Source organism: Ursus americanus, chromosome 19 (assembly GCF_024610735.1).
Source record: "Ursus americanus isolate L20-20 chromosome 19, mUrsAme1.1.p, whole genome shotgun sequence".
Classification (NCBI taxonomy): domain Eukaryota; kingdom Metazoa; phylum Chordata; class Mammalia; order Carnivora; family Ursidae; genus Ursus; species Ursus americanus.
In genome coordinates this window covers 50,612,256-50,626,285 of record NC_142145.1, presented here as the reverse complement: position 1 = coordinate 50,626,285, position 14,030 = coordinate 50,612,256, and the positions used below count along the sequence as shown (strand labels likewise).

Here is a 14,030-nt window from a genome sequence, read left to right as displayed (position 1 = left end):
ATATATTGATGATCGCATTTTCTCTAAAGAGGGTATACTTGAGAGCTTAGTTGGGTTCCACCTTTTAGCTATTGTGAATAATGCTGCTATGAATATTGGTTTATAGTCCTTGAGTCCTTGTTTGCAGTTATTTGGAATATATATCTAGTGGAGTTGCTGGATCAAAGCTCTAGGTTTAGCTTTTTGAGGACTGCCAGATTGCTTTCCACAATGACCACCATTGCACATTTCCATCACGTTTCAGTTGCACGAAGATTGCAATTTTTCTACATCTTCACAACACTTATTTTCTCATTTTGTTTGTTTTTATAGCCATACTAGTGGATGTGAAGTGATGATTTCACTGTGGCTTTGATTTGCATTTCCTTAATGATTAATGGTACTGAGCACCTTTTCATGTACCTACTGACCATCTTCTTTGGAGAGCTATTTATTCAGGTCTTTTGCCCATATTTTACTTAGGTTGTCTTTTTGGTTTTGATAGTAGAAGTTCTTGATATATCCTGGATATTAAACCTTTATTTAGATGCATGAATTGCAGATATTTTCTCCCATGATTTAGTCTGTCTTTTCACTTTCTTGATAATGTCCTTTGATACAAAAAAAGTTTTAAATTTTGATGGAATCCAGTTTATCTCCTTTTTCTGTTACTCACGCTTTTGGTGTCATGTCTAAGAATCATTTGCCAAATCAAAAGTCATGAAGATTTACCCCATGTTTCCTTATAAACATTGTGTGTTTTTAGCGCTTACATTTAGGTCTTTGGTCCATTTTGAGTTAATTTTTCTATGTGATGTGAGGTAGGAGTCCAGCTTCATTCTTTTGTATGTGGAAATCCCGTTCTTGGCACCATACATTGAAGAGACTCTTCTTTCCCCATTAAATGGACTCGGCATCCTTGGCAAAAATCATTGGCCATGGGGGCAATCATTGGCTCAGTTGGTTTAGCATTCGACTCTGATTTTGGCTCGGGTCGTGATCTCAGGGTGGTGAGATCGAGCCTTGCCTTAGACTCGGTGCTCAGCACGGAGTCTGCTACTGATTCTCTCTCTCTCTCTCTCTCTCTGCTTCTACCCCTTCCCCTGCACACACACTCCCTCTCTGAATAAAATCTGTAAAAGACATAATTGGCCATTGATGTTTGGGTTTATTTCTGGACTCAGTTCTACTCCATTGGTCTGTAGGTCTGTCTTTATGCCAATACCATGCTGTTTTGATTACTGTAGTTTTGTAATAAGTATTGAAATTAGGAACTTTGTTCTTTTCAAGAGTGTTTTGGCCCCTTGTAATTCCATATCAGTTTGAGGATTGGCCTTATATTTCTGCAAAAAAAAAAAAATGTCTAGAAATTTTGATAGGGATTGTGTTGAATTCGTAGATTGCTTTGGGTGGTATTGACATTTTAACAAAATACATTTCAGTCTTCATGTCCATGAACATGAGATGTCTTTTTTACTTCTTAGGCCATTTTAAATCTTTGAGCAATGTTTTGTAATTTTAAATATGCAAGTTTTTACCTCCTTGATTAAATTTATTCCTAAATATATTTTGTTCTTTTAGATTCATTTGTTTTTGAGATTTTTAAAAACACTGAGCTCATTAAATCTGCATTCCAACCTAAGTGTTAAGTCCTAAAAGGTACTATAGAAGACATCTTGAAGCTTGGAAACAAGTGGATTAGGGTTTGAACCTGGCGTTGGCACTTTTAAAAACTAGTTGGTAACCTTGAATATATCACATAATTTCTCTGAGTCTGTTTCTTCATCTGCAAATATAGGGATAAAGCAAATCTTTCACAGAATACAGATCAGAGATAATAATATATGCAAAGGACTAGCTCTAGAGTATGACTCAGAGTTAAATACTAGATAACTAATCCTCGGCTGCTAGTATTGTGTTTTCTTGTATGGCGTCAATATAAATACTAGTTTGCCATACAATTTCTTGTGAACATTTAGCTTAGATTACCTTTGTTTGCTTTATTTCTTTTCACATCCGGAAGTTTTGTGATTAGACTGTATACGTTAAAAGCTTGAGTAGAATTAATTTGTTGCAAACGCTAGTGATTTTTATACAAACTAAATACCTGTCCCTCAGAGAGCCTTGTAAAGTATGCTGCGTTGGGCAGGGGTGGAGGGATAGTTATAAAATGTCATAAACTGTCTGTGTTTCAGTGGTACTGTGCCCCTAAAAGAGGGAACCTTTCTTCTAATGTTGCTGTTCTCCGATGTCTCTTTGCTTTCTTGGATCCTCTACTGTCCTGGCATTGCAAGGTTAAATTTTAGACATTACCAACATTTAACTTCTAAGAATAGCAAAGCTGACTTAAGGCTTTACCCTCAGTGGAAAATGCAACTAATCGTGCCATCTTAGAATTGCATTTGTTTGTATGGGTGAACTGTAACTATTGTCATGTATAAATTTGGGTACCAGTGCTACATTATTTTTTTCTTATATGCATTTTAGGGGAACTTTAGGTTGAAGTAGGCAGGTTCGATTTCTGAAAGACAGTCTAAGAGTTCTGATTCTTCTCGTTTTAGTTTAAATATAGACAATTGAATAAAATCTGGTAAGAGAATTAGATGTAGCATAGAAGTTTCTTAATATCATAAAAGTAAATTCCTTAAGTTATCGTTGTCATAGCAATGTAATTTAGCCATTTTGCTATTCATTTCCTGAAGAACACAAATGAACCTGCATACGGGAGTATGAAATGGTTCATATTCTGATGGGGAGGGAAGGGTGATGTGGATGCAGTCAAGTTGAAAAACATGTGGGTTTGAAAAAGAAACAAATTGGGAGAGCAAGCCTATGACAGGGTTGCCAGATTCCGTTGGGGGCCCATTTAAAGCTACGGATAATAATTTATACTTCACCTGTCTGTCCTACCAGGATGACTCTTCTCAGCAGTGCTTATGATGATTCTTTATTAAAATGATAATCCCAATTGCTTCATGGTATTTTCTTTAATCCTACTAATATGACAGCAAGCAAATTATAAATTAAACATCAATCATATGGTTAAAAGCAAAGGCTGGGAGTCAGGCCTTATATTATATCCTGGTTTCTCCATCTAGCAGCTCTGAAACTTGAGCAGCTTCTCACTGTCTTTGATAGTTAATGTTTATGGGATGGCAATTGGTTATGTCCTTTCATACACTTATCTCTTGAGGGTCTGGAGTATTATTATTTGTATGAGTTTTATATGTGATAGAATTTTTACATTTTCCTCAAGAAACTACGTATCAAGAGATTATTGTTGAATTCTTGGTCTGTAAGTACTTTATCAGCATTACAATAGCGGTTCATTTATATAGATGGAAGAAGAGAGCAAGAAGACAAGTACCCAGCTAATTACCAGTATTTTTTAAATAAAATTGTAGGTAAGTCAAGAGGTGCAGTCACAGCAACAAAGTGATTAAAGCAACCATCACCAGTTTTTCAGGTGGTCCAAAAGATCTTTAGTTAGAAATGGGCGAAACCAGCTATAGGAAGGGAGGATTCCTCTTGAGAGCCAAGGAGTGTAAGAGTATGAGTGCATGATGCCAATCTCATAATTCGTTACAATTTTTGTTCATTTTTCTTTAGATTGTGTTAATGATACCAAGTCTGTCTGTCTGTCTTTCTTCCGTTTGTTTTTTGTTTTTCCTTTTTTTATAATAATATTTTTATTATATTATGTTAGTCACCATACAGTACATCCCTGGTTTTTGATGTAAAGTTCGATGATTCATTAGTTGCGTATAACACCCAGTGCACCATTCAGTATGTGCCCTCCTTACTAGCCTATCCCATTCCCCCACCCCCTCCCTCTTGCTTCATTTATTAATTGCTGTAGTTTTCTTTGGCAAGTTCTAAGCCATCTCACTTTAGACCTGGCGTGGAAAAATCTTTAAAGTATCTTCATTTGACTTCAGTGTTGTGATACACTGGTGTGCTCCTTTTAGTGGTGAGTTTATAGCAACAAATTTGTTTCAACAAGATTAAAGCATCACACTTTTGAAAGTATTTACTGTTTTCAAATTTGATAATAATATGACTTGTGTTTCAACAGGATTTCTTGAGTGTGACTAAAATGGGGCGACATAGCCCTGGTACAGAAAATTGCTTATATAATTTGGGTGTCATCCCTGAGTGTCACCATGGGGCAGGGCCATTGCAAACTGCTATTCAGAGGGTGAAACGAGAAGAAAAAGAGAACATTTAAACAGAAATAGTTGTGATTAACAGGACATGGACGGACACACAGACACACACACACACAACCATTGAAGCACCTGCCATGGGAATTCTGAGCAGAGCAAAGCATTCCCCATTTGTTTGGGCTTTATTTTATTGAAAGTGTTGTCCAGAATTGGTGACACAAGTCAAGCCATGTTTCTTCTGATCCTTAGTTGGGATGTTCAGCTTTACCCTCTTAATGATCAAGCAGATACACTTGATAGCTGCAGCCAGACAATTCTTCAGTGTCGTCCTTCTGGTCTCAAAATATTGGATGAAAGTGTGACCCAGAATATTAGCGTCAGAGGGGTTGCGCTTCCGAGGTTGTTTAGTCCCCAACTCTTTAAACGGCGATATGGACAGTGAGGATATTCTAGGCCCTAGAGTCAATGTGATACCTTAACTCTTGAACTTGGTAGAAGAAAACTGTCCAGTCATTTTTTTTCATACTAAAAAATGGATGCGTCAGAGTAGAATACAAAGTATGTAGAATTTTAAAGGTTAAAATACAAGTTTTCAAGATTATCTTTGAAAAAGGTACTTGAAGTTGGGCCTCAGGAGACCCTTCTTGTTTTTTTTTTTTTTTCCTCTGTTCCTGAAAAGACCTATATGCATTTGATGTTTCATTAATTCACAGCTCCAATGAATAGTCACTGGCTACCCTTGTTAAGAGTTGGGGATTGTGTGAGGATACAATGAAACACTAGAACCTAAGTAAACTAGGTAGCCATTATCCAATAAGTAGTTAAATTACAAATGTTTGAAAAACCTCAGAGTGTTCTCAAGAGGAATTTTGCTCTTGGTGTTAAAGAAAGCATATTAGTCCTTTTGTTTTCATAAGTAAATGGTGAATTACAAGTAATGCCAGATACAGGAAGAAAAACTTAATCGGTGTAGATAAGAGAGTCATCTGGCTCAAGGAACTCTGTTTCAGGTGGGCTGTGGTCCTTGGTGTATGGGTCTCTCTGTCACTAGTGCCCTTGAAAATGTAGAGATGTGCTTGAGTTAATTCCTTTACTGTAGGACAGCCATGATAGAGATTATGAATTCATTGTAACTGAAGCTTTAAAAAATATTTTCATCATAATTACACTTTTTAGCATTCTTACCTATTCATTGGTAATTCAGCAGAAATAAGTTGCTATTCCACAGTCTGACCACTGGGGGGGGCGAAGATTATTTTCATATTTTGTGTTAAAGTCTGAATATAACTTGTGGTGTTAAGTACTTCGATTGAACCAGTTTAGCTCAGCCTCAGATAAGCAAATCTCAGGTTAGGAAGTTTTAAGTTAATCTTTGTCTTCTTAAAAAGCTCTTTAATACCTGGTCTCATATACTTACAGGATTAGTAGTTAAAAAAAAAAAAAAAAAGGTGTATTTTACTAGCATGATTATCAGCTGTGGAGCCTGAACAGGATTCTGACTTCCTGATTAGTATTTTAGCTTTGTTTCTGTTTCCTTAAGCTAGGCTTTTTCTGGAAAGATTTAAGTCTAGGAAAAAAGACTTCCAAATTCTACTTATGCCTTTTTTTTTTTAAGGTTATTAAAGATGCTGTGTAAAAGTAAAAAGTAGTCTTTCTTGATATTCAACCATTTATCATCTTTGGTTGTAGAGAAAAAGTTTGACAGTACAGTAGTGTTTTTCTTTGAAAAACCATATGGATGATTAAGAATTATTGGTTGTAGTTTTAACTTTTATTGACTGAGTCCAAAAAGTGCCACCACTCAAGTGATGGGCCAGAACCAGAATGTCGGGTACCAACTGGGAGTCAGGTGGTCCCCAGGTCACCACGGGGGGAGACTGGAGGTGTGTGCCTCTTGCAAAATCAGTGTTTGGAAGATGAGCTCACCGTGTCCAGGTCCATGGTACATGCTCACCTTCAGTCAGAACATTCTGTGAGTCATCAGTCCAAACGGTGAAGCAGTACCAAGACTAGCAGGAAATTGAAGTGACTGGCGTAGGGCCTGGTTGTTTTGTAAGAGGCGTTTGAGGTGAAGTTTAGTTCATACCCATCAACCTCTGGGTCTTGCCTCTCTTCTCTTGTTAGCCCTTTGTCTTTCCTTCTGGTTGGTCTTCATTCTCCTTTCCCTAGCACTTTGTCTTCTGGTCTTAACCTGGCATCATGGGAGAAAGCACTGAACCAGAAACTGGGTCTGACTAAGTGGGTGACCTTGGACTAACTGCCTTATGTCTTGCTGGGCCTCCGTTTACTCACTTTTTAAAAAAGATTTTATTAATTGAGAGAGAGAGCGGGCAGGGGTGGCAGGCTGGGGAAGAAGAGGAGGGGGTGGAAAGAATCCCAAGCGGACTTTGCTGAGCGCAGAGCCTGAGGCAGAGTTCGATCTCACCACCCTGAGATCATGACCTGAGCCAAAACCAAGAGTGGGGCGCCTCAACCATCTGAGCCACCTAGTCAACTGAGGGGCGCCTCACTTTTAAAATGGATAGTTTTTTTCTCTTTTCCCTGTGTCTTTATATCTCCATCTGCCCTCCTCATTAATAGTTTTCCCTTTCTCCAGTCATTCCATTTATATATTTTCTCATCTCTTTCCAGTTTTATTTCCTCTGCTTTTCCTTTTTTCCCCCTTCCACATCTTCGTATGTAGTTTCTCCTTAATCTTCTCTTGTTCTCTTTTACTTCCCCTTCTCCCTGATGTCTTATTTCTCCTTTTATTATTTTCCCATTGGCAGCACCCCAGTATCAGTCTTTTTCTTCCTACCATCTGATGCTGGGGATCCAGAACTGCAGTAGGACATGGAGGAAAAGGTTTAAATTGTTAACACGTTGTGTAATGTTTAGACCAAAAAAAAAAAAATCACTTCTCTTTTAAGAGGAGGAATTTGTGTTACCTGATCTATACTCTGTTAGATTACAAGCACCCATGGGCACTTTCATGTACTCCAGGCTCACATTAATTTCTGGTAGGCTGGGCAGCAAGCGGTATAATATACTGAATGCAAGATAAATTTTTTGCCATTTCTCATATTGGTGAAATTTGTTTTTAATTCTGCCATTTAATATTTTTATTATATGTATCTTTTTTTTTTTTAAAGATTTTATTTATTTATTTGACAGAGATAGAGACAGCCAGTGAGAGAGGGAACACAAGCAGGGGGAGTGGGAGAGGAAGAAGCAGGCTCATAGCGGAGGAGCCTGATGTGGGGCTCGATCCCATAACGCTGGGATCACGCCCTGAGCCGAAGGCAGGCGCTTAACCGCTGTGCCACCCAGGCGCCCCTATTATATGTATCTTGGTGGTATGTTGGTGTAGTAAACATTACCAGCCTCCCTTTACTTGATCAAACATTTGGAAATACTATCTTTTTATGATCTTTAGAGGTAGAGGAAAAAGTTTAATAATTTGAACATCATTAAATATATGAGGATCAGCTAGTATATTGTTGATGGATTAACTCAGTGCTTTTATGGGATGATGAAAAATCCTGTCATCTTCAATTCTTCATTAGTAGAACTTTGGCTAAATGTCCTTTTTCTCCCCTTGATTCTCAAGATTGTCTCAGGGCCCTAAGGTGGTGCTTTGTCCAATAGAAATACAATGGGAGTCATATATGTAATTTTAAATTGCATAAAGTAAAAAGAAACCAGGTATAATTTAAAGAATATATCTTACTTAACTCAGTACATTAAAAATATTTTAACATGTATGTTTTAAAAATTAGATTATTTCACATTCATTTTTATTATGTGTATTTTAACGTTTGCAACACATCTCAGTTGGTTCTAATATTTGCCACGTTGTAATGAACAGCACAAGCCTAGACAACTGTATTGAATAAAATAGTATATTTTTAATTAAAAATATATTTTGTCCATGTGTTAAATATGTTGTCGAGTTTAGGAAAACTCACTTGAAGTTACTACATGTTGACTTATGGAAAGATAGAAAGGAAATACCAGGTATGTTTGAATTTTACGATGCTGCAGTGTCATACTCTTAAAGTTAAATTGTTCAGTAGCATGCTATATGTTAATATTATGTAACAATATAATTAATATTAACATATAATTTATTATTATAACTTTTTTATTATTTACAGGGCTGAGCGGGCTGTCTTCCATCCAGAATTGTGAAAATATATTGAGTCATGCCAATATGACAAAATATTGTCATTGAATTCTATAAAGCATCTATAACCTGCTGTCTTTGGAAAGCTTGTTGATACTTAGAAAATATATATAAACTATTTTCCCTCAAATGATTAATTTTTATAAGATTACTTCTTTATCTGTATAGTTTTTATTTCTCAAAGGAGGATGTGATTGATTTGGGGAATCATTAACTCAATCCCTGTCCTGTGTGATGGAAGCTGCGGTGACCGTCATGTGATTGGGCAGGACTTGGTACCTATCAGTGTAAACACATGGCACAGCCTGTCCCATGCCCCTTCTTATCTCCTTCAGAGAGAAGGGGTTGAGGCGTTTTGAGCAAATCTTATTGGTAAAGGTCGTGTATGTATTGCCTTTTTTTTTTTTTAAAAACCATTTCCTTTCAGTTTTAACCATATTACTGTGTCGGCAAACAGTTTGCACTCAGTTTGTCAGCAGAGCGGCTTTCTGTTTTGATAATTTAGGACTGTAACTTAGTCTCTGAAAAAAAGACATGCTTGATAATCTAGTTCAGTTTTAAGATGTTTTACTTAGAAGATGATAGTAAAGAGGAGGAGGAGGAGGAGGAGAAGGTTCATGAAGACTCATTAAGTAAAACTGAAGGTGTTTATCATGGAAAGGCCCCTGCTGGTATCCTGGTGAGTTACATGCACCAATGTCCTGTTGCCTTTGCGTGCTTGCTTAGTCTGGGGAGTACTGAGAGAAGAGGGGGCTAATGCTTTTTCTTTGGAAAATGTAGCACTGTAATGGATTTTATTAACTTCTAATGTTACGTTCAGCAGACATATTTGGTACCTGCTCTCCCTCATTTCATGCTACTCCATCTTTTTACTTTTTTCTATTTAACAAATAACTTTCTGCCTAGAAAAAAAATGAGGTTGCTCTTTAAACAGATTTTTTTAAAAACTAGGTTTCTTTTTTTTTTTTTTTAAAGATTTTATTTATTTATTCGCAGCCAGCGAGAGAGGGAACACAAGCAGGGGGAGTGGGAGAGGAAGAAGCAGGCTCATAGCGGAGGAGCCTGATGTGGGGCTCGATCCCACAACGCCGGGATCACGCCCTGAGCCGAAGGCAGACGCTTAACTGCTGTGCCACCCAGGTGCCCCCAAAAACTAGGTTTCTAACTAAACATATCTGATTTTACATTTTTGCTTCTAAGTGCAGTAGTTGACGAATAAAAAATATTCAAAAGTTTTATGGTTTTTACTGTCCTAGCCAAAATTTTTTGAAAACTGAACTAACATTTTGAAACTAGCATTTTATTCTGATGTATGATACAAAAGAGTGACTGCAGTCTTTCTCCTATGATTGCAAACAAAGAAATCTTGTAAGCTTGACGTGGGGAAAATGCAAATTGAGGTTTTGGGGTTTTTTTAATCGTCTTAGACAGGATACAAAATAAATCCTATAAAAGTTCTAGAAGTCAGCATTAAGGAAATACAATCAGGTAAATTAAGGGCAGTATAATTTAACTCTACCTGTGGAACCTTTTCCTTCAAAAATAATCTGAAGTAAATACTATGAGGTAAAGGTATTTCTTAGGAAATCAAGGATGTATGTTTTTATGAAAACAAGTGTAAAAAAATAACTTCTAAAATCTGTGGCCCATAATCAGATTGATTTTACAGTTACATAAATTTTTGTCACCTTTAAAAATGTTATCACATTTATTTGTGTGCTTTTTGCTTTTTGGACTTGTTGATGAAAGTGTACTTGTTCAGGGTTCTCTGAAACTAATGGAACTGAACATTGTTTGAATATAAATGGAAGTCAGGTATACAGAGAGAAGGAATTTACTTTTCCTTTCTAATAGTATAGAGTGTATGTATATATGGATTCATGCACATTTGTTGTAAAAGTCAGAAGGGAGACTAGTGAGTACAGCTGAATCTTTATGAAATATACGAGAAATTCTTTTATTGAGTAACAGTAACACACAAACCACCTATCTCAGGAAGAAGTTCTTAGCTTCCTGATACTGGTGTTTTCTAGACAGAGGTCAACGGGTATTTGATTAGACTGCATTTTATTAACAGTTCCCTTTTATGTTAATGTCAGAACATTGAAGTCCCATGAGTCACCTCTCTGCCCCAAGAGAGACTTTGATTTTCTGAATGGCTAGTGTTAGGGACTCTAGATTTGATACCTGCTTAATAAGCTGTACTGACGATGTAAGAGACTTTATAACTTGGATGTGTGTGTGTGTGGCAAGTGGGAGAGGGAAAAACTTAGTTTTCAGGGTCCAGGCCCTCATTGACCCTGACATCCCTTACTATTCATATTATACCTGGGTGAATGTCTCCATCTTAAAGGAGATGATTTTGTGGGTTTAGAACATAAATGTATGAATCTCATAATTTAAAAAACATGAGAAGACTTTTGTGCTTTGTTAGAAATTAGGAATTGAAAAAAGCGTTTCCATAATTTTTAAACAAGTGATAATTCCTTTCTTTGGTAAGGAAAAGACCACATTGTTTCATATTTTAGTACGCCGAAATTCCAAAATAATCTGCTGGCCTTATTTTTCACCACTTATTTTAAACTACCTTGCTTGGATTTTTAAATTGGGGCAGCATGTACTACAGGAGTGCTTAGCCAAACTTGTAATCCTAGGAAATGCTTCTAGAATGAAGTCTTTCTGTGGTTACTCTAGACGGCATCTGGGCGTTCTTATTAGAGATGAGAACCCCATGCACAGAGGCTATGAGACCTGCTCACGGGGCAGAAGTGAGAACTTGACCTGTGTCTTCATGTCTTTAGCTGCAGGGAACTCCGGGAAGCAAGAGGGCAGTGCTTCTCTCTCCTTGTCCCTCTGTGCTCTATCAGAGGAGACCTGGGCACCAGTGTGGTTGAGTTGGGAAAGCTAATTTTTTCAGAGAGAATTTTGTATGTTTATATTATTTATAGCAAGATTTACTAACAAACACGGTTGTAGAAGATAGCAAGTCACCCCGTAGGCAGGGTGTGTGGCTTGGGGCAGTGCATTATGCTGAGTTAGGAAATCTTCAGTGAGGGGTTGGAGAAGCCTCCCTTCAATCCCCCTATCCTTAGCACAGTTTGTCATTACTCCTGCTGCCCCAAATCCTAGAATAGCACTAGGTGAGTGGGTCCAAAGCCAAACACTTTCCTCTAATCGAGCATCAGGAGTATTCACAAAACTAAGTATTTCGTTGTATAGAATTTTATTTCCTCTCAGAAATGTGGTGGTGGTAGTAGGTAACCAGTTTGGGCGGAGTAAATTCTCCTAGAATCTTTGTTTTCACAACTCACTTGCCTCTTTAATCCTGATGTCACAGATGAGCTCAGGAATTTTGTGGAGAGTAGCATAGAGGCTGTGGCCAGAAATACATCAAGGCTTTTTGAAAAGTATTTATTACCCATTTTTATATTTATGCCCCCATCTGTTTTCAGAAATGACTTAGAGACATGCATATACACACAACTGCTCCGTAATACTGTAACGTGCATGACTGAGCTGTAGAGAAAACAAAATTCTTTTCATTCAGCAAATATCGATTATGCCACACTGGTTCTGCTAGATACTGAGTTGTTATTTTGTTTGTTTGTTTTTGTTTTTGCACTTACTAATATGTCTGAATTATTTGCTGCTCTGAGTTTCTGAGTAGCCCAACTGGACAGATTTCAGCAAATGTATGTATAAATGCTGCCTCTTTTAGTTTGCCCACGTACTGGGTTTTGATTACATGCTCCCAGTTAGCTGAGCTGTTTCACCCAGTTGGTTGGGATAATCCCCATATTGCACATCTGATCCAGATGCTTGTCAGGCAGTTTTGTGCATAGGAAAAACAAGATGTAATCCCATCACTGTCTTTAGATGTCACATGAATCAGGTGTCGTCCAGTGTGCAGGATTTGGACACAACTGTCTGAAAGGATTCAAATAAAAATCTTACCTCTCTTGGAGAAAATGCTTATCTTTTTATGTAATGTTTTACATTCACATCTTCAGTACTAAATACTCAAAATCAACCCATTTGTACTGAAGAAAAAATTTTAGATACCAGTTCCAGAGTAGACAATTTTTGTTTCTGTTTATACATTCTTATCTAATTGAAAGTAGGGAAAATAATTTTTGTTTGTAATTTTTCACTCTTGCTGCTGGTTCTAGAAAAATATTTTTTATTTGTCCCTTCTTTGAAACCTGTTGCATAATCTAGAATCATTTTCTGAGCTCTTTACTTTGCTTAACCTGGCATACTTAGGGAAGATAGCTTTCAAAGGGTGGAAATAGCAGTATACTGATCTTATTTTATTAAAGTACCATTTTAACTCTGTGATAAAATCATGTTTAGAACTTTGTGTGCCCTTGGTGTACTATCTTAATCCTAGCTGTATCTATGTAGAAAAGACCTTCGTCAGAAATTTGCTTAAAGTGAATCCCAGGAAAACCTGAAGGGAGAGCTGCGTAATCTCTAGAATGTTACTGTGTTCTCTGAGACTTATCTAACTCCACTTGAACTGCAGATAGAGAGGCTGTCCTAAGTTAGAGGTCAAGGGGCAGTAGTTAAGATTATAAAAGCCATCTGTCATCTTTTATATTCTAACAAAGCATGAAGTCATAACCATTATATACTGATAATTCAGAATTTATTGGAAAAGTAATTCTTTTAGGGAAAGTGAGGCAGGAGAGGAATAGGAAGTACATCCTTCAATTCTGTTCACTTCTCATGCAGTGAGGTTTTCAAGAGGGAACTGGGCGTTGATTCCCTTGCGGTAGTCCTCAGACACACCTTGATAACCTGCCATTTGGGGGTCTCTTGGGGCTTTAAAAAGTACTTGTACTTATAATCTAGGGGCGGTGGCCTGGTCGTCAGGATTCCTCAGAGCTCCGCAGTGATTCAGGTGGCAGCCAAGGACAGTGATTCCCAAGTCTGACCAACCCCTGGAACCCTTACTGAACTTCAAATACCCCCCCCCAACCCCCAGACATTTCTCAGACAATTAAAGGGGTAATGGAGCCTAGGAATTGTTTTATTTTTAAAACTAAACTACAGGGGGTGCCTGGGTGACTCAGCTGGTTAAGTGTCCGACTCTTAATTAATTTCAGTTCAGGTTATGGTCTCAGGGTCCTGGGATTGAGCCTGCATCAGTCTCTGTGCTCAGTGGGGAGTCAGCTTGGGGCTTTCTCTCTCCTTCTGCCCCTTATGTCCACTGCTTGCACTCGCTCGTGCTCTCTTTCTCTCAAATAAATAAATCTTAAAAAAAAAAAAAAAAACTAAACTACAGACTTTATTCATATTTTATTCCCCACTAAAGTCCTCAGTTTGTCTGAGATTGTCTCTTAATTAGATGGAGGTCATGTATTTTTGGGAGGAATACCACAGACATGATGTCATATCAGGAGTTCTATGATGGCGATGTGTTTTATTACTGGTGAAGTTTCCCTGATTCACTTGATTAAGGTGGTATCTGGCAGGTTTCTCTACTGTAAAGTTAATGTTTTTCCTTTTGTAATATATGTCTTGGGGGGGAGACCTTGAGAGTATACAAATATTCTGTTTCTCCTCAAACTTTTGTCCTCTATTTTTAACATCCATTGCATGTCACAATTATCACTGTGGTGTTCTAATAGTAGTTTTCTATTTCCCTCATTCTGTAGTAATTGGAATTCATCTTTAAGAGAAAGCTGGCCCTTCTCCCTCCTTATTTATTAACTTAC

The 14,030-nt window shown here is 37.5% G+C and overlaps 1 protein-coding gene across 3 annotated transcripts in view; it reads left to right on the top strand.

The window, feature by feature from the left end:
• LPIN2 (lipin 2) overlaps positions 1–14,030 on the top strand; it is an 83,449-nt gene that overhangs the window by 16,507 nt on the left and 52,912 nt on the right. The window contains exon 1 of one of the 3 annotated variants that reach the window (XM_045781907.2): positions 8,448–8,989. The exons of 1 other annotated variant lie outside the window; for it this stretch is intronic. In XM_045781907.2, coding sequence (XP_045637863.1) covers positions 8,873–8,989 — 117 coding nt within the window. In that variant the 5' untranslated portion in view covers positions 8,448–8,872. Of the gene's footprint in view, positions 1–8,447; positions 8,990–14,030 lie in introns of those variants that run through there. One more of the 3 variants, XM_045781908.2, reaches the window with a different exon arrangement.